General features: G+C 40.3%; 1 protein-coding gene across 1 annotated transcript in view; it reads right to left on the reverse strand.

Annotated features, from left to right (window-relative positions):
- Nucleotides 1-492: 492 nt before the first annotated feature.
- The window catches only part of Tnip3 (TNFAIP3 interacting protein 3), an 86392-nt gene continuing 67250 nt past the window's right edge, over nucleotides 493-19634 (reverse strand). Inside the window, exons 11-15 of the mRNA XM_070021989.1 lie at nucleotides 18637-18762; nucleotides 14576-14626; nucleotides 13231-13323; nucleotides 10025-10084; nucleotides 493-2794 (exon numbers count right to left, since the gene is read on the reverse strand). Of these exons, the coding sequence (XP_069878090.1) occupies nucleotides 2750-2794; nucleotides 10025-10084; nucleotides 13231-13323; nucleotides 14576-14626; nucleotides 18637-18762 (375 nt within the window). The 3' untranslated portion in view covers nucleotides 493-2749. The remainder of the gene's footprint in view (nucleotides 2795-10024; nucleotides 10085-13230; nucleotides 13324-14575; nucleotides 14627-18636; nucleotides 18763-19634) is intronic.

Consider the following 19634-nt stretch of genomic DNA (forward strand, 5'->3'; position numbering starts at 1 on the left):
GAAAAGTTAGAATTACAAATGTAAGCCACCACTGCCTCATTTCAAGGATATCTTCTTGTTTTAAATTTTTGAGAGGCATAATCTATTATAATAGGAAGTTACAATAATTAATGTTTTTCCCTTGAGTGCATTGATAGGCCTATTGATTTCACTAATTCACAACTTTTTTAAAAAAACAGTATTGCTCTACAAAATTTAGATCCCCAATGGATGCCATCCTTATTTTAAATAAAACCAACCTATGTATTTTCTACATTTACGACACCAAAATCTACTGGTAAATTTTGCCAGCCTTGAAGATTTTTTTCACATTCCCATAGGCTGTGCTCAGTGGCGACATCTGCTGTAGGCACGTGATACTGCAGTCTGATATCGTTAGTAACAAATGTTTTAGAAAAGGAAGAAAATGATGTGTCAAGCTTTAGTCGGACAGAATACACGTTTCTGAAGCAGTAAGGTGTAATTAAGTGGTCACAGAGATAATTTCCATCTCTCAATTTTATTTAATATTTATGTATTAACATGAATATTGGTGTCTTAATGTTTTTGGTGCCAGTCCTGGGGCTTGAACTCGGCGCATAGGCACCGTCCCTGAGCTATTTTAGTCAAGGTTAGCACTCTACCACTGCAGCCTCAGCTCCCCTTTCCAGTGTTTTTGGTGCTTAATTGGAGATAAGAGTCTCACAGACTTTCCTGCTACAGCTGGCTTCAAACCTCACTTCTCAGATCTCAGCCTCCTGAGTAGCTAGGATGACAGATGTGAGCCATCAGTACCTGGCTCACTTTAAGGTGTCTTTAAAGCTATAAATACATCACTCAGGAATAAGGTATTTGTAATTGCTTTACAAATTGCTAACACATTTTAAAGCCGGTTTCATAAAACTTAATATACTTCAATCAATATGTTATTTGAACATTGACACGAAAGAGATGACTGGAAAATAAATTAAAAGAGGAAAAATGCAATGCTCAAACAATTCACAAATGATAATCCATTAGCTTCTCATATTTTGGGTTGTACAGAATGGATTGTTATCTGGTATTGTTCCTTTGTAGGTTAATTTTATTTTTAGCTGAGTTGACATAGCAATTCATTTTACTTGTTTATTTGCATTTTTATTTTACTTATTTATTTTGCCAGTGCTGGGGCTTGAACTCAGGGCCTGGGCACTGTCTCTGAGCTTTTGTGCCCAAAGCTAGTGCTCTAGCATTTTGAGTCACAGCTCTATTTCTGGCTTTTTGGTAGTTGACTGGAGATGAGTCTCATAGAGTTTCCTTCCTGGGCTGCCTTTGAACTCTGATCCTCCTATGTCAGCCTCCTGAGTAGCTAGGATTACAGGTGTGAGTCACTGGCATGGCAATTTTTAAAGTATTTATGATTATGATCTTTATGATCCATTTTATTTTTCGAATATGTCCACACACCTTCGTTATCAGGGCCTTCTGTCTGAGTCAGGACACACCTTTTGATTTGTATGCTTTGATTCGCTTTCATTCACTCTCAGCTCCAGCATTGTTACTATTCTGGTTGGATTTTTCTGCAGATGGCTTTGCCCTTGCTCTGCCAGTCACCAGGCTGGCTTCTCCATCCTCTGCTACTGGGGGTGCTCCTCCAAAGTTTGTCTCCTGCACCCTGTGGGTGCTCTCCCCTGCCTTGCTCCTTCTAATCTGTTCTATCCTCCTGAAACAAAGTCCCTGGCTAAAGCATGATCATTACCTTTTCAGTATTTGGTCTAATCTTATAAGCACATTGTGTCTAAACTTCCTCAAGAATAACTACTTTCTCTAATTTCTGTTGTGGAGAGCTAAATGCTTAATAACCACTATTTTTGGGGTGTAAATTCTATTTATGTTCCCTTTACCAGCATGACTTATAACCTGATGTTGGAGACAGCTCCTAAGTTGAATGTTGCCACTTACAGCCTCAAATGAAAAGTCCTATGCCAAGAACTGAATCTGACAACCCATCTTCCACACTTCTCATGATTATTTCTTCCAGAAAATTCTTCCTGCTTAGCTTTTCATTAGCTTGCACCACCAAGCACTTGTGAGGAAATATTGTCCTAAAGAAAACTCTCCATCACCAGGGCTGGGAAGGTGGCTCAGTGGTAGAGTGCTTGCTTCATGCATGAACCCCTGAGTTCGATTCCTCAATACCACATAACCAGAAAAGGCTGGGAGTGGCGCTGTGGCTCAAATGGTAGGGTGCTAGCCCTGAGCTGAAGAGCTGAGGGACAGTGTCCAGGCCCAGAGTTCAGGCCTCATGACCGACAAAAAAGGAAAAGAAAACTCTTCATCATAGCAGTAAGCAGAAGGGAGCTTACAGTCATAAACACAGAGTGTCAAACATTTGATATGTACTTTGCTTTATATCAGACTCGTATAAGATCGTTTTCTTGTCCTTTTTCAGTTGTAAAAACAGAGGTTCTCTCAAGTTCATACCAAGTACAATCAGAACCTGGCTGTAGCTGATTGTAGAGACTGAGAACTTTACAAATCCAAGAGTGACAGGCTGGAGAGAGCTTCAAGGAGAGGAGCCAAGCTTCATATTAATGGAACAGGAAATTGTATCTGATTGGACTGTAACGGGGCTTTTCTGACCAATCAGGATCTCAGTTCCAGTGGCCTTCTCGGCTGAAGGGGAGTCAAACATAGGTAATCCAGTAGAAGATGCACAGTCCTGGCAGAAACAAGGCACAGTTGCAATCCTACAGGGAGGCCTTGCAACAAGCCTTCCATCGCCTGTCCTCTACTGGAGGAAGTTTCTACTGATGGACTTCCTTTTCTGAGAAGCCTATGAGAAACAGCAGAATAATGTTTCAGATTAAGATTTAAGTGCATACTTCTCTTCTTCTGGCTTAGGGCTGACAAATTTCAGGCTGGCAAAAAAAGAAGTGGTAGGGAATTTTATTTATGAGCTCCCCACAAGCTTATACCAAGTCATCAAGAAACAGGAAATGGCGGGGGTGGTTATGTTAAGCATTGAAATATGCTTACCATTTTGTGAAATCAGTTGTGGCCTAGTTTTAACCATGCCTGAAATGGAATGTTCCCCATTGTAATCCTCATTCTCACTGGTGGTCCTGTAGTTTAGGACTTTGCTTATGAAAGGAACTCATTGCTATTGCTGTTCAAATCAATATAAGATAACTAGCCAAATGAACCTGGGCATGTATGTTACAATGTGGTATTAGGGATGAATACGATAGCACATAGCTGTAATCCTAGCCCTTGGGGGGCAGAGGTAGGAGGACCATGAGGGTCAAGGGCAGTCTGGACTACATAGCAAGAGACCATGCCTCAAAAACAAAATGTCACTGGCTATACTGTCAAACCCATTGAAAAGAGCCCAGTTCTTACCATGAAGACTAATGTAAAATTTGGGGTGTATTTTTGTAGTACTAGGAAAGAATGCCATAAATGAATATCCAAAGAAGATAAAAATAAAAGGATTTACCCATAACAAAAAAAAGGAATAAAAATACCAAGGATAAAAGTGTTTTTCTTTGTTCATGACAACTTAAAAATGCATTGAAAGTTTTGTATTTGCTGCTTTGCATTTGATATGTGAAAGACATTCCAAATTCATACTCTACTGTCTGGTTTCTCTATTTCCTGCTTCTTACTTATTTTTTTTCATACTGACAGACACTCAAGAGTTTCCAAGGTACCCTACCTATTTCATCAACGTAACAATGATCTATAATGGTGAGACAGAAAAGTAGTTACAAAAAAGACACAAACCACCACCACTGGCTCACGCCTGTCATCCTAGCTATGCAGGAGGCTGAGATCTAAGCACGGAGATTTGAAGCCAGCTGAGGCAAGACAGGTCTGTGAGACTCTTATCTCCATTTAACCTCCACCAAAGAGGGAAAAAGGCAGAATTGGAGCTGTGGATCTAGTAGTGGAATGCCAATCTTGAGAAAAATGCTCAGTGACAGTGGCCCTAAGTTCAAGCATCAGGACTGACACAGACACACACAGACACACACAGACACAGACACACACATACTGACATAAATAAAAAAACTAAAGATATTGGATTGCAGAACAGGACCATCAGAATTCATTTGGAAAAAAATACGCAAATTTTATTACTATTGTATTTTACTTAATATACAGTATAGGAAAGTTCATCTTATGTAGGGGTCACAATAATACATTCTAGCCAATAACTAGATGAGCGGACTTGGAAAAGTTTCTGGTTCTCACATTTTCAAACAAAAAAAGAGCACTCATTAATAGAACTGATAAGCAGTTTTGATAAAATAGTGCATGTACTATACAAAGCACCTAAAATAGTGTCTGGCATGCAGGTAATGTTATATGCTGAATTGGGTTGCTCTAAAAAGCATATGTCTGGCATGCAGGTAATGTTATATGCTGAATTGGGTTGCTCTAAAAAGCATATATCAAACCCTAAATTCTGGAACCTTTGAATATCATCTTTTTAGAAACAAAGAGTCTTTGTAGATATAATCCGATCAAGAGGACGTCATACTGGGGTAGGTTGAGCCTTAATCCTGTAGGATTTCTGTATTGAAAAGAAAGGAAAAGTTGGACATAAACACAGGGAAGATAACCATGAGAAGAGGAAGGAAGAGATAGGAGCCAAGCTGACACATAAAATGCCTGGGGGTACCAGAAGTTAGAAGAAGAAAAAAGAAATGGTTCTGAAGGGATTGTGATCTTACAGTTTAAACTTTCAGCCTTCAGAATTACAGATAGTAAGTTTCTGCATGTGTGTGTGTGTGTGTGTGTGTGTGTGTGTGTGTGTGTGTGTGTGTGTGTGTGTGTGTGTGTGTGTGTGTGTGTGTGTGTTGGTCCTGGGGTTGAATTCAAGGCCTGGGTGCTGTCCTTGAGCTCTTGTGCTCAAGGCTAACACTCTACCATTTGAGCAACAGTGTTTAATTGGAAATAAGAGTCTCAGACTTTCCTGCCTTGGGTTAGCTTTGAATTATGATCTTCAGATTTCAGCCTCCTGAATAGCTAAGATTACAAGTGTGAGTCACCAGTGCTTAGCCTCAAGTTTCTGCTTTCTTACATCCTCAATTTTTGATTCTATGTTAATGGAGCCCTCAAATCAAATTCTATCAGTTTGAAGTCAGCTCGTCATTATTAGACCTCACTAAAGGCCAATGATAATATTTAGAAAACAATCATTTGTTTGCTCAAAACCTAATTTCATAGGCCTACATCTCATGCTCTTCCTAATATGTAAGAATAGAGCTGAAGCTTTTCAACAAAGTTCAATTTGCATCATATTAAAAAACCTGGACTTAGGGGTAAAGTGACTGCATGTAATTCAGTCAGAGAAGACAGATTCTTGACCTTTCAGAAAAGAAAGAACAAACATGTTTTCAAGGTTATCCAAACTCTAATAGTTCACTGGAAGTCATTTCCCATTTTGACAGTAATGACAAAATGACAAAAATGTGTTCTTTTTCAGGGAGGAGGGGGGAGTGAGGAATCACGTGCTTCTAGTATGACAATAATACTGAGAAATTCTAGCTGACTCTGATTTGAGCCGTGCTAATGATACTCATTTGAAGGCCAATTAAGGTCTGGCATGACTTACTAAGAACCAGGGGTTATAGAGTAGAAAAGAAGCATAAGGAACCCACAAAAGGTAGATTTCTGTCTGTGTTGTAAGGGATTTCTTTCTGTGTAGTCCTCTAACCAAGCTCAGTCATTGTACTGCGAATAGACCCCATTGCTGCAGAGCTGAGTTTGTGTGGATACGGAGGATGGGCTTCACACAGCAGCACAGCCCTGCAAGGCTTCAATGGGGCTTCCCAGGAGGGATTGAACCATCCTTTATTCATTACACACTCTGTCCTTCACAGTGTTCTGACTTTACCTGTCCTAAATGTCTGGTAAGTGAAGCAGCAGACGAATGCTCTGAGATTACAGAAAGATGAAACTATCAAACACTTGTCAGGTCATTATTTGGGTTGGAGTCCTCATTGTGGTGCTTAAATTTACAATGGTTGACACAGAGGAGTGGGTTTTTCAAGGACTTTGTGAGATAGGATTCAAAATATGCATTAAAGAATCTAATGCCAACACTAAAATTTTACTGGATGATTTAAATATGTTAATAACTTCCCCCCAAACTCCATTTCTCTGTATATAAAACAAAATTATTTTATAACATTTCTGTTAATAGTAAATAGGTGTGTGTGTGTGTGTGTGTGTGTGTGTGTGTGTGTGTGTGTGTGTGTGTGTGTGTGTGTGTGTGTGTGTGTGTGTGTGTTAAGTATGCAGATCCTGGGGCTTGAACTCAGGGCCTGGGCACTATCCTTGAACATTTTTGCTCAAACATGGTGTGCTATCACTTGAGTCACCCTCCACCTCTGGCTTTTTAGTTTATTGGAGATAAAGAGTCTCATGGCCTTTCCTGACCGGGCTGGTTTTATTTTATTTTATTTATTTTATTTTATTTTTTGGGTCCAGTCATGGGGCCTGAACTCTGGGCCTGGGCGCTGTCCCTCAGCTCTTCAGCTCAAGGCTAGTGCTCTACCACTTGAACCAGAGCGCCACTTCCGGCTTTTTTCTTTTTGCTTATGTGGTGCTGAGGAATCGAACCCAGGGCCTCAGGCTTGCAAGGCAAGCACTCTACCACTGAGCCACCTTCCCAGCCCCTGACAGGGCTGGTTTTAAACTGTGATCCTCAGATCTCAGTCTCCAGGGCAACTAGGATTAAAGGTGTGAGCCACCATTGCCTGGATAAAAAATAAATATTTTTAAAGCTATTTAATCCATACACAGGATGGATTTTTATTTTAATTTGTATTTGTGGAGACTCTTATGCAATATTTTATATATCTCAGGACGATATTTTTCTAGGCAGACAAAAGTGAGTAGGTCTCATATGCCAGCCACAAAGTTTCATTTTTACATATTTTACTTAGTTTCTAAAGACCATCTCAATTCATCTCTAATTTATGTGATTATTAACTTCTGTAACATTGGTTTAGGAAGAATTCGGTAGTGGTGTTTAAATGGCCCTATGACATTACTGAATTTCCTACCAAGTAATTGTGTTTTCTAGTGACTAACTAGCAACTCAAGGAGAAAAATCAATGTGCATTTCAAACCATCACCAACTGGGAAATAATAAGTGAGTGTGATGCAGTTATTATACAACAATGGATTTTGCAAACACAGACATTATGCAATAATCACTCTGGTTAATGTTGTGTCTTTCTAATAAAACTACTCCCTCCTGGTTGAACCCTAAGAACTTCATTGAAACTACTGCTGTAGTAGAAAGCAAAAAAAAAAAAAAACAGGAATCATCAATCGCTTTCCAATAATACCTGGTATCCTCATCCAGTTTCTTCTCTGTGATTCTAACTCAGGAGATAAAACAGCATCTTCTGGTTGTCATAGCCACGTGAGACCAGCCCACCAATTTGCCCCTGACAGAGGACTTCCTGAACTCCTCTCCTCTTCCCCTTATGACTACCAGAAAGTAGTGATAAAAGGCCCGGTGGGCTAAACAAGGCCACATTCCAATAACGAGGGTGTTTGTTCAACAAAATAAAATTCCCCTTGACTGCCCATGCGCAGTTCTGCACTTGGCTGTCCTTAGGGGAACTTTTAGGAAAGATTCCTAATGATGGCCTGATGTTTACGCACAGAACAGCATTAATATCGTTATAACAGAATGGATTGTGGGAAGAGACATGAACACTGGAAACAGTTATGAGACATGTTCAGTCAAAAATCCATCATGGAGGACCCTTCTTGTGGAAGGGATCCTCTGAGATGCTTTGCTAAGCTCAAATCAGCCTGAAATTGCCCCAGACTTTATGAGGAAGGGAGGTGGCTCACTCGCTCAGCCTGCACACGTGCTGTGGCTTCCTCTTACTTCGGTTCCTTCTTTGATCGTCATTTCCATCAGCCTGTGTCTCTCTCATTACTTGTGTGCTTTCTGCTTACTGTATTACCATGAGCTACACCCAAGATTTGAAATATTCATAACCCACAAAATGACTTGCTAGCTCCCTACTTCTAGTTCATAATGGCTTCCTTGCATTAAAAATCTCATTTTGAAGAGGATTTTTTTCTTTATTGCCATTTTTGTTTTCTCTGTTTCTCTTGTTTATTCATTTATCTGTCTTTGGGAGGGTAGGAGGGGCATAGAAATGGAGGGACAAAGGGTAAACAAATGCAGCAGTGTCACTAAACACTATGCTGAAACTGAACTATACAACTTGGAGAGGAGGAGGGTCAGAAGGGAAAATCTGGGAGAAAAGGAGGGGAAAGGTGACATTGTTCAAAAAGAAATTTACATATTACCTGACTCATGTAACTGTAAACCCTTGTATACTGCCTTTACAATAACAACAACAACAACAAAAAAGCAAAAACAAATCTAACGTTGGAGCCAGGTGCCAGTAGCTCATGCCTGTAATATTAGCTATGGGCAGATCACTGCTTGTGGCCAGCTTGGACAGAGAAGTATACAAGACTCTAACTTCAATATAGCCAGCAAAAAATAGAGCTGGAATTTTAGCTAGACTGATAAGAGTACTAGCCAAGCAAGCATAAGGCTCCGAATTCAAATCGCAGTATTGCCAAAAAGAAAAAAGTAAAACTAGAGGCTGGGTATGCCAATAATTCCAGCATATTGGGGAAGTGGAGGTAGGAGGGTATCAACCAAGGCCAGCCCCAGAGAAATACTGAGAGCAAAATGGGGGAGGAATGTGGCCTTGCAAATGTGAGGCCTTGAGTTCAAACCCCAATCCCCCCCAAACCAACAAACATGCCAGTAAATGTGTATGAGCTCAGTTCTGAGTTAAATGTCATAGCATGGCTGAAATTTGAAGACCGTTCCTTTTGGTGGTTCTAGATAGATTCAAATCTTTAAACTTAACAGAGTGGAGTTGTAGGTTGTGTGTCACTGGAGACTTCAAACATACAATACTTGTGTATTTTTGTGGGGGTGCCAGTCGTAGGGCTTGAACTCAGGGCCTGGACATGGTCCCTGAGCTTTTGTGCTCAAAGCTGGTACTCTACACAGCTGTACTTCCACTTTTTTGGTAGTTAATTGAAGATAAGAGTCTCACAGACTTTCCTGCCAGGGTTGGCTTTGAACCATGATCCTCCTATTTCAGCCTCTTGAATAGCTACAGGTATGAGCCACCAAGGCCTGGCTCATTTCTGACTTTGTTGTTGGTGGTGGTGGTCATAGAGCTAGAATTCAGGGCCTGGGCACTGTTCTTGAGCACTGTTGCTCAAGGCTAGCACTCTCTAATCTCAGCCTCCTGAGTAGCTAGGAGTACAGGCGTGTGCCACCTGTGCCCGGCTCTGACTTTAGATTGTGCATGAGAACAGAAGTGGGGTTTGAATTATAACTTAGCTTCTATAGCCCACTCCCGGGTGGCCTTGTGAGACTGTCAAAACAAGTAGTAGAAAATACAGTCTTTTCTGGAGTGAAGGAGGAGAAGGGAAACCCAAAATTAAAAAGTAGTATCAGTTGTATCTTACAGGGAACTCTTAGGTTTTATTTCCCAGCATGGTGGTGAGGTAGAGTTGGGATGTGCTGCAAGCTCTGTCTCAGAACCTGACATCCAGTCCTAAGGGAGCTCAGTGCTGAGCTCTGCCTGCCTCTGTCTGCCTGCCAACTACGTGCAGCACATCTGCGTCCAGGCTCACCCTGGAGCAGCGGCTACACAGCTGGGCTTTGTAGCAACGGTGCAGTGTTTTGCTGTCAGGCTCACAACTCCACTTTAGGTTTTCCTTTCTGACCCCCAGTGGAATTCTGACTCTGGGTTGGAACAGGAACAGAAATCAGGATGGCAAACCACACACATCTGCACTGGGATATTCATCTCGGCCTTCATGAGTTCAAGTTAACACCCCAGGTGTGTGACATTGGAATTGTACGTGTAGCACAGCTCTGCGGTAAGCCCTCTCTGAGCACAAATGAATACGTGTTGAGTAAACAGCCCCCCAAAGACCCCACTCACTTGTCAGCATGGAGGAATGTACAGTGCAGCTGTGGACTTACCTCAGTCTGGTGTGGAACATCTGGCAGAAGGCGTTCAGGAGCGCACCGCTGGCAGTCTGGCTGTGTGGAACAACAGAACATGATTATAACAGCATGGACTTCAAACAAAGCAGAGTGGATCACGAATGCTTACACAAACGTAGGAAGCAGGAGACACACAAGCCATTCCTGTCCATCCCCTGCCCGTCTTAACCCTGTTTCCCTCCCTCTTCATCAGCTCCTACATTCTCTCTGTGCTCAGCCAGAACGTCTGGGACTTTGGGGCGATAGTCTGTGTTCTTCTTTCTTTTTCTTTTTCTTTTTTTTTTGAAACAGATGTGTTTTACAAAAGAATAAACCCTTTTGTAAAAACCTACAATAGCCCATACATAAAACAAGGCAATCAACCATCAATAAACACTGTCTTTAAAGCCCTCACCCTGCAAGCGGTGAGAAGCCCAAGAAACAAAGGAATTCAAATTTAGCATATGCTAGACAATCAAAGAAGAAATTGAAGCTATCATGGGAATGTGAGAAAGTTTGGGATGGACAACAAGGCCGATCTCTGTGCTGTGTTACCTTTTTTCCAGATGCTGTTATCTAAATTGCTCAGACTTTTGGGGCTGGGAAGGTGGCTCAGTGGTAGAGCGCTTGCCTTGCATGCTCGAGGCCCTGGGTTCGATTCCTCAGCCCCACATAAGCAAAAAGAAAAAAGCCGGAAGTGGCGCTGTGGCTCAAGTGGTAGAGTGCTAGCCTTGAGCTGAAGAGCTGAAGGACAGCGCCCAGGCCCAGAGTTCAGGCCCCACGACCGGACCAAAAAAAAATAAATAAATAAATTGCTCAGACTTTTGACAAAAGGAATTAGATTTTTCTCCTGGAACTTTCTCTTAGGTTTATACCACAGAAGAATATTTAGATGCTGCCAATGGGTGGCTCCCACCTGTAATCCTAGCTACTTAGAAGGCTGAGATCTGAGGATCACAGTTTGAAGCCAGCCTGGGCAGAAAAGTCCATGAGAATTTTGTCTTTGATTATCCAGCAAAAAGCCAGAAGTAAAGCTGTGGCTGAAATGGTAGAACTATAACCTTGAGCACAAAAGCTCAGGGAGAGTGCCCCAGCCCTAAGTTCAGGCCCCAGGACTAATACACATGCACACACACATGCACACACACACACACACACACACACACACACACACACACACACACACACACACACACACACACACACACACACACACCAGCTACCTAAGCTCTTAGTTCCTTTTGGCCTATGAAAGAACTAGAAGATGAAATGAAATTGCCTCTGTTGTTGTAATCATCTCACTTATTTTTAGATGTCTCAGGTAACACAGGATAAGTATTGTGAGTCCTGGCTTTGTATTCCACTAGAGAAACCCAAAGAATGGAAAATATACTATGATTTTACCTACACTGCTAGATGTGATTTAATTCAGGCTTTGATGTAAATAAGAAACATGACATATTATTTTAAAATTAGCTCTGAGCTTTGAGATCTAGCTCAGTGGAACACAGCTTGAAAATGCAGGCGATAGGACAGGATTCAGAAATATAGATCTTTATTTGGTGATGACTTTATGTGAAGTTCTTTGCCTCTACTAACTGACAAGGGCAGTTTAATGCACCACAATCAATGAATTCCTTCTCCTTTTCATTAATGAAGATTTGACCCAAAACAGACATCCTTGCTTGTAGAAGAACCCGAATGATTCCTTAGTTTTATAGTTCATCTTTCACAGAATTTTTCTCCAATTCCCTGACATGTAGGAGCTAACTACTCCATAAATTTCCTGCTTTTAGGGTTTCCTACAATCCTAATTTATGTTTTTATCCTTAAAAAACAACAAACAACTTTATGTATGAAGATTTCCAGAAGTATTTGTGGTAAAGACTGAAAAGTAAGAAAATACAGGCAAAGAATGAAAGAGATGGGGGAGAGAAAGCAGACAGAAGCAGTATAAGGCCACAAGAGGGAAAAAAATCAAATTTATCTTAATGCTATGTGCTACCAGGATCAAGAAATATATGCTCATTAAACCATTAAACCCTTCTGCTACCCAGAGACTCAGTATCTCCTCCCTCAGGAAAAGCTTTTGGATCACAAAAGTGTAATAGCATTATGCTTTTATTAAGTGTTCTACTAGGGAAATCTCAGCTAAAATAAATCTGATTTTTGGCACAATTAGGAACACAGTTCATAAAAACTAAGGAGTGAGAAGAATTATCTAAGCAAATCTTAAATACAGAAAAATACATACATGTTTCCCTGAATAAAAGTGTTGCCTGTGTAGGCAAAGCAGGACAGCTAGTTTTCCATGAGGGGGACAGAAGTGGAGGAATTCTGTTCTTGAGAAGGAAAGAGGGGAATGTTTGGGGGCCTGACTTATTCAGCTTGACTGTCCAAGTCAATTCTACTCACAAATAATTGCTCGAGAGTTCATTTCACTTTGTGTAGTGTTTATGGCCTGGATGGCAATTTTGGTGAATAATTCCCCCCCACCCCCTTGGATTGTGTGTGTGTGTGTGTGTGTGTGTGTGTGTGTGTGTGTGTGTGTGTGTGTGTGTGTGTGTGTGTGTGTGTTGCTTTTCCTGGGATGTGATCTCAGGGCCTGGATGCTGTCCCTGAGCTTTTTAGCACAAAGTTAGTGCTCTACCACTTGAGCCACAGCTCCACTTCTGGCTTAGTTGGTAGTTAATTGGAGTCTCATGGACTTTCTTGCCCAGGATTGGCTTAGAACTTCAATCCTCATATTTCAGCCTTCTAAAGAGCTAGGATTATGCATCAGCACCCAGGTTGGATACTTTTTTTTTAATTAAATTCTTTCAGTTGAAAAATGTCAAATGGTATTTTACACGTAAGTAGCAGAAAACCATAACAATTCAATACAAGTTTCCAAGTGAAGAAACCATTTTTTTTTGTTGTTACATACACTTCACTTTATAAAGAAAAATAATCTTTGGGTAGAGGCAGTTATAACTCATAAAAATGATTCATGTAAAATGTCATGGCTGTTCAAAGAATTTGCTATCTTTGAGCTAATTGATTGATATGGATATGTCATGCGGATTCAGTCCCAAGAGTAACTTGAACTTGAACTCAACCACTTGAACTTGGCTAATCAGAGGGCTGCTCTTTCTGTAGACAATAGCATGTCAAACTTCCAGAGGTGCCCAGAGATTCCCTACAGTAAGAGGACTCTTACTTACGGGGTGCTTGCATGGATCTCGTGTAGCCCCTGAGTCTGTTGGTCCCCAAGAATCCGTCAGATAGGAAACCACACCACACTTACAGAAATGCTTCTGGGGGAAAGGATGGCAGTTAGTTCACTGGATGTGGGGGAACTCGGGGAGTGCTGCTAATACTTGCTAAGTGTAGTGGGGTGCCAGGCTGCAGGTTTCATTTGAAGCAATTTTAACTTAAAATAGTAAATAAATCACGGCAGCCTCCAAACTCCTCCTGAAAAGATAGATCCCCAAGCTAAGTCCTCCCTAAGTTGACACCAGATATTTCTCCATTTTGACAAAATTGGAAACACTGGTAAGACATTCAATTAATTGTATGTTTCTTTTCTATGATTTTTTTTTTTTTGGTGCCAGTCCTGGGGCTTGACCTCAGGGCCTGAGTACTGTCCCTGAGCTTTATTTTTCCCTCAAGGCTAGCACTCTACCCCTTGAGTCAAAGCTCCACTTCAATTTTTGGTGATTAATGGGAGATAAGTCTTGCAGACTTTCTTGCCTGAGCTGGCTTCCAGCTGATCTCATTTCCTCAGTAGGCAGGGTTACAAGTGTGAGCCACTGTCACCCGGCTTATGTTTCTGAGTTCTCATTACAGATGGTCCTCACGGAAGGTAAACCATCCAGTGAGCCATAAAATAAGTTTACTTCAAGTGACATAAGGAAACTCTAGGTAATAAATTAGGAATGAAGAGAAGTATTTCTCTGCATAGAGTGGTTCAGTGTCTGAGAAAATGTTTTGTTTTGTTTTGTTTTGTTTTAGAAAGATAAGACATCTTTGATGTGCTTTTCATTGTAAGTTGCAAGAAAAAACAAAAGAAAATATTATTTCCTTGGGGAAGGATGAAGACATGTACAACGTTGATTAAGATGCATCACAGTCATAAACTTCTTTGTTGACTGGCAATTCCTTTGTACAACTACTTAATACAAATAAAATAAAAGTAGTGGCTAAAAACACAAGGAAAGAAAAATTTAAAAAGAGAAAATGCATTTCCCAGGTGTTGGTGGGACCATGAAGAAGTCTTCATGTGAATGAAAACATTCTAAGACTTACCATATTGGTAAGAGGGCTGTGAAAATTAGGTGTTTTCCCTGCGTGTGATAGTTGAAAGGCCTTGGTGGTTTGTAAGCAGTATCTTGTCATTGTCATTTTAGCTGGCAATGCACAACATGAGTTGTTCTATGCCATCTATACCAAACCTTGGTGGAGTTTGTTTCCTTTGGGACCAGGAGATATTCTGTATTAGGGATGAAATGTGGGGGGAGAAGGGAGTGTTTCCTATAGGACAAGAAAACTTAGAGAAAACAAACACACCTGCTTTAGTTGTTTTTCTAGTTTTTCTTTCTCCATCTGACAAGCTTTTATCTACAAAAACAAAACAAAACAAAGCAAAACCATTATTCAATAGAAACACTTCAAATTACTGGTTTCTGGCCCTGATTCAGTTATCCATGACCTACTCATTTCCCAAGGGTTAGGCACTGGGACAGTGATGCCAATAAAAAGAGCTACATTTTGCTGGGTACCAGTGGCTCACACCTGTAATCCTAGCTACTCAGGAGGCTGAGATCTGAGATCTGACTGAGGGTAGGGGTTCAAAGCCAAGAAACTCCGTGGGACTCTTATCTCCAATGAGCCACCAGAAAACCAAAAGTGGAACTTTGGTTCATGTGGTAGAGCACTAGTTTTGAGCAAAAAAGCTCAAGGACAGCACCCAAACCTTGAGTTCAAACCTCAGGAATGGCACCAAAGAAAGAATCATATATTGGTCCTATTGATTCCATCTTGAAACTCCCAAATAAAATTTGGGAAGCTGGATAGTCTTAAGTTATGATTCTAATTTGTGAAAGCTATTATCCTTGTTGATCTTGGGTTAATCCATTTTAGAGATGCATGTAGGAACAATTTTCTGGCTTACTGGCTTACTGTAATTGTTTACACCTGACATTTAAGGACTTTCACCAAGTTTCAGAAGTTGTATGTGTGCTTCTCAACTAGGCACTGAGCTACATGTTTTCTACACAGTGAGTCCCCAAGGGCTTAGAGTGCTGAGAAAAGCATTCAAAGTTACAGAGCTTTGTTTATGTATTTCCATTATTTAGGGCCAATGTCATCTAAAAGTCACTCAACCTGGCTACCTCATCTTGCCTTCACACCCCTAGAAGAATCTAGCTGCACCAAAGCCCCAAGTTTGAGCTCCAGAAAGCAAAACAAAACAAAAAACAAAAATGCACTAAAGAGACCACAAGGACGCCATAACTGCATGCGTGCAAGTTGAAATAGGAAAGATAGAGTGTTGTCATTGTCTGACCTTAATGCCCAGCATGTGTGTTAGGTACCTCAAGTTTTCTACTATTCTGCTTCTGTTGGTGAATGCACCATAGAGCACCACAAATATTTATTTGTGTGTGTGTGGGGGGGGTGATAAGTGTATTTTTACAAGAAAAATGGGCAGTGTAGAGTTTACAAATGATGAGGATAGGCTGTGTATATCTTTCCCTGGATTGTGGTCCTCCGTTAACAAGAAGCAGGTTCTTTTAAATCCTCCTAAGGCACACAGTAATATATCTTGCATAAAGAAGTATCAGCTCACAGCCAGTGTTGTAATCCTTGTTACTCAGGAGGCTGAGATCTGCAGATTGTGGTTTGAAACCAGCCTGGGCAGGAAAGTCTGTGAAAACTCTCATCTCCAATGACCCATCAACAAAGCTGGAAGTGGAGCTGTGGCCCAAGTGATAGAGCACTAGCCTTGCGTATAATGCTCAGGGACTGTACCCTGACACCCTGAATTCAAACCCTAGGATCAGCGTGCACACACACACACACACACACACACACACACACACACACACACACACACACACAGAGATACACATAGCATCAAACTTAGATTAAAGCAACTGAAGGTAGCGTGGTAATTACACATCTAATGAAACTGTTAGCAATAACTTCTGAGAGGCTGAAATAATTGGGGAGATACTATTGTGCCAAAGGAGAACAAATCTGGGGAGTCATGTGGCAATTAGGTCATTTATTTTCAGAGGCAGAAGTTTAAGAGGTATGAGAAACATTTTAGAGATTAATAATGAGTCCAAATTTCTCACTTTACAGATGAAGGAAGGGAAGCATGGGAAAGTCAAATAACTCCCTCTAGGTCAAGAGCAGCCAAACATAAGAGGAGGGAGTATGAGGTCTGGTCCCTCAATACTCTCCTGTTCTGAAGATGTTCAGGACCTCCTTGTGCCCACACTGAGGCTTTACTGTTGTTATTGTCTTTGACACCCTTCAAGAAAGGGTGAATATATCCTGGGATGTTAGTAACCTTGGAATGATTTCACATAAAAAGATTCATTTGAATGAGAGATAATATGCTCCTCAGTTCCTTTTTTTCTTAAATCATAGGGTTTAAAATATTATTAATACAGTAAACACAGATCACTGAATCATCCATGGTATCTCTTTGTAAATTCTACTATTGTTTCACTAGAATGAATGAGACTTTTGAAAAATAATTGGTTAGGTTGATGTGTGTGTGTGTGTGTGTGTGTGTGTGTCTATCCTAAGACTTGAACTCAGAGCCTGTGCATTGTCCCTGAGCATTTTGCTCAAGGCTAGCACTCTACACTTGATCCATAGCTTCTATTCTGGATTTCTGCTAGTTGATTGGAGATAAGAGCCTTGCAAACTTTCCTGCCTGGGCTGGCTTTGAAACTGATTCCTCAGAGCTCAGCCTCCTGAGTAACTAACATTACAGGCATGAGCCACCAGCGCCCGGATAGGCTGCCAGAAGCAATTTTTATAGTTTTAAGTTACCACTTAGATCAGATCTTAAAATGGATCCATATCTTATAAAAACAATTTTATGCTATACTGTCTGTGAAAATAAATTTGTTTTATCAATTTCAATCAAGAATTACTTTATAGGCTGGGAAGGAGGCTCAGTGGTAGAGTGCTTGCCTTGCATGCATGAGGCCCTGGGTTCGATTCCTCAGCACCACATAAACAGAAAAAGCTGGAAGTGGTGCTGTGGCTCAAGTAGTAGAGGACTAGCCTTGAGCTGAAGAGCTGAGGGACAGCGCCCAGGCCCAGAGTTCAGGCCCCATGACTAAAAAAAAAGAATTACTTTATAGATGCCTCAAGCATGAAAATTACTATGGATTATATTCTAAAATGTTAAGTCAATGGATTTATGTTCTTGACTGGGCTGAGAATTCTATAGTGTCAGATGTATTACCAATCTTAGACACCAATTTATAAACTTAAACTATGGTAGGAAGTAAAATAATTTGTGCACTGACAACTTAAAACCAATTAAGGAAGTAGGTAGTAAAATTTGAGAGCAATTTCTTTAACAAGAAGAGTCAGAACTTTTTCCAGCCATTGTTGTGTTTTTATTAGATTGCATAAGTTATTTCCAGAAAATTATATAATTATATTTCAATTCCTTCTAATTCCTTCAAAATTCCTTTATTTTTTTCCCTTCTAATTTCTTAGAGGAAATGGTTCTGTCAATAAATCTCCAGGGTGTCTAATTTCAACTTCACTATGGAAAAAAGTATCAGAAAAGAAATTGAATTTAGTTCAATCTATTTTATATTAGAAGGAAGATGTCTAATAGCTTAAAATTTCTCTGAAGACTAAAAGTCTTGAGCATGTCTCACGCCAATTTCCTCTTTATTAAAAGGCATGACATGAGCTTGCAAATCAACAATGTTGTGGTTTATTTCATTTTTATAAGTCAAAATTACGTTAGCTACATTTTCCCTCATTAACACCAGCATTTACTCATCGTGGTGGCTTCCTGAGTAGACTTCTAATATATTCAATCGCACTTAATCTTGGTTTGCTTCCCCTCGATATGTTCTATTTCATTAAGCTGTCTTCCTTGAACGTGCTCTAGTCACACTCAATCTGGAATCTCACTGAACCAAAGTCTCAATTTCACTAGATATATTCAGAGAATTTAGAAATCTGTGTGCTTTGGGAAGGGTGGAACATTCCAGTACTGCTCTTGAAAGAAAATGACAAGAATTTAGAAACCACTTTACTGTGTTTGAGAAGTAGGTAGCTCAGCTCCCATTTTACCAAGATAAATATTAGGAGAGAAAAAAGATCATACAGTTCTATTCTGTAAAAGACCTTTGAATCTAATTTCTTGGGGGAGGGTGAATTCTTTAATGTACTAAAGTTCAAAGAAATTCCCAGGCATTTTCATCTCATTACAAAATTGCTTAAGAATGATTTCACCCCAGGTGCTAACCTCTCAAAAAAAAAAATCCAATGTCCACTAACAGTGTTCAAAAAGGATTAAATTTGAAGAAAAAATTAGAAAAGAGAAGTCACATGTGTTTAGCAAAGATTGTTTCAACCTATACCTGAGAATTCAGCCTGTTCAATAAGGATTGAGAGGTTTGATTAATTTGCTGGAGTTCTTCTTTCTCTTGATTAAGTCTTTCTCGATCTGATCGCTCCTTTCTGAAGTCTTCTTCATATATTTGTACCTAAAAAATAATAATAACTTACTGTTAATATTAGCTTACATTCTTTTTGGCACTTGAATGATTTCAAAGAAAATATCTGTAGCCAGGTGTTGGTGGCTCACACCTGTAATCCTAGCTACTCAGGAGGGTAAGATCTGAAGGTTGAGATTCAAAGCCAGTACAAGGCAGGAAAGTCCGTGAGACTTTGATCTCCAATCAACCACCAAATTACCTTGCTCATTTAATATAACCCTTCTGTACAGTATCTTTACAATAAAAAATATATATTTAAAAAAAAAACAGAAGTGGAGCTGTGGCTCAAGTGTTAGAGCACTAGCCTTGAGAAAACATACTCAGAGGCAGTATCTAGTCCCAGAGTTCAAGTTCCAGGACTGGCACAAAATAAAAGAGAGAATGGGATGGGAAATGAAAGTACAGTCTAGACTTTTCCCATCAAAGGCATTAATACCATGAGCTCATGTGTATTTCTTCATCATGGAAAGCTAGAAGTGAATATATTTTTAGCTTTTAGAGTGGCCATTCTTGAATTTTCCTTCTTGAGAATGCATCAGGAATTTCAAAGTAAAACATGCATATTCCAAACATTCCTTCCAACCATTAACTCTGGGCCCCCTCCACTGTGGAGGACCCCCCTCCGCCACCCCCACACATGGGCTCCCCACTTGTCTGTGTGTGACAGCAAGTACCCCTCTGAAGGAAGACAACTCAATGCAGTTACCAAATAGAAATCACAAGTTGAAAACAAGATAGAAATCAAAAGGCTATCATGGCATCTTGGCAGGATTTTGAAAGGTATTTACAAGTGTTGTCCTTAAAAAGGAACTCATAGTCCTTTATTGGAATGCTTCATCAGAGGCATTCCAAGCATTCTA

This window comes from Dipodomys merriami, unplaced genomic scaffold, assembly GCF_024711535.1.
Source record: "Dipodomys merriami isolate MVZ:Mamm:240054 unplaced genomic scaffold, mDipMer1.0.p SCAF_15, whole genome shotgun sequence".
NCBI classification, from domain to species: domain Eukaryota; kingdom Metazoa; phylum Chordata; class Mammalia; order Rodentia; family Heteromyidae; genus Dipodomys; species Dipodomys merriami.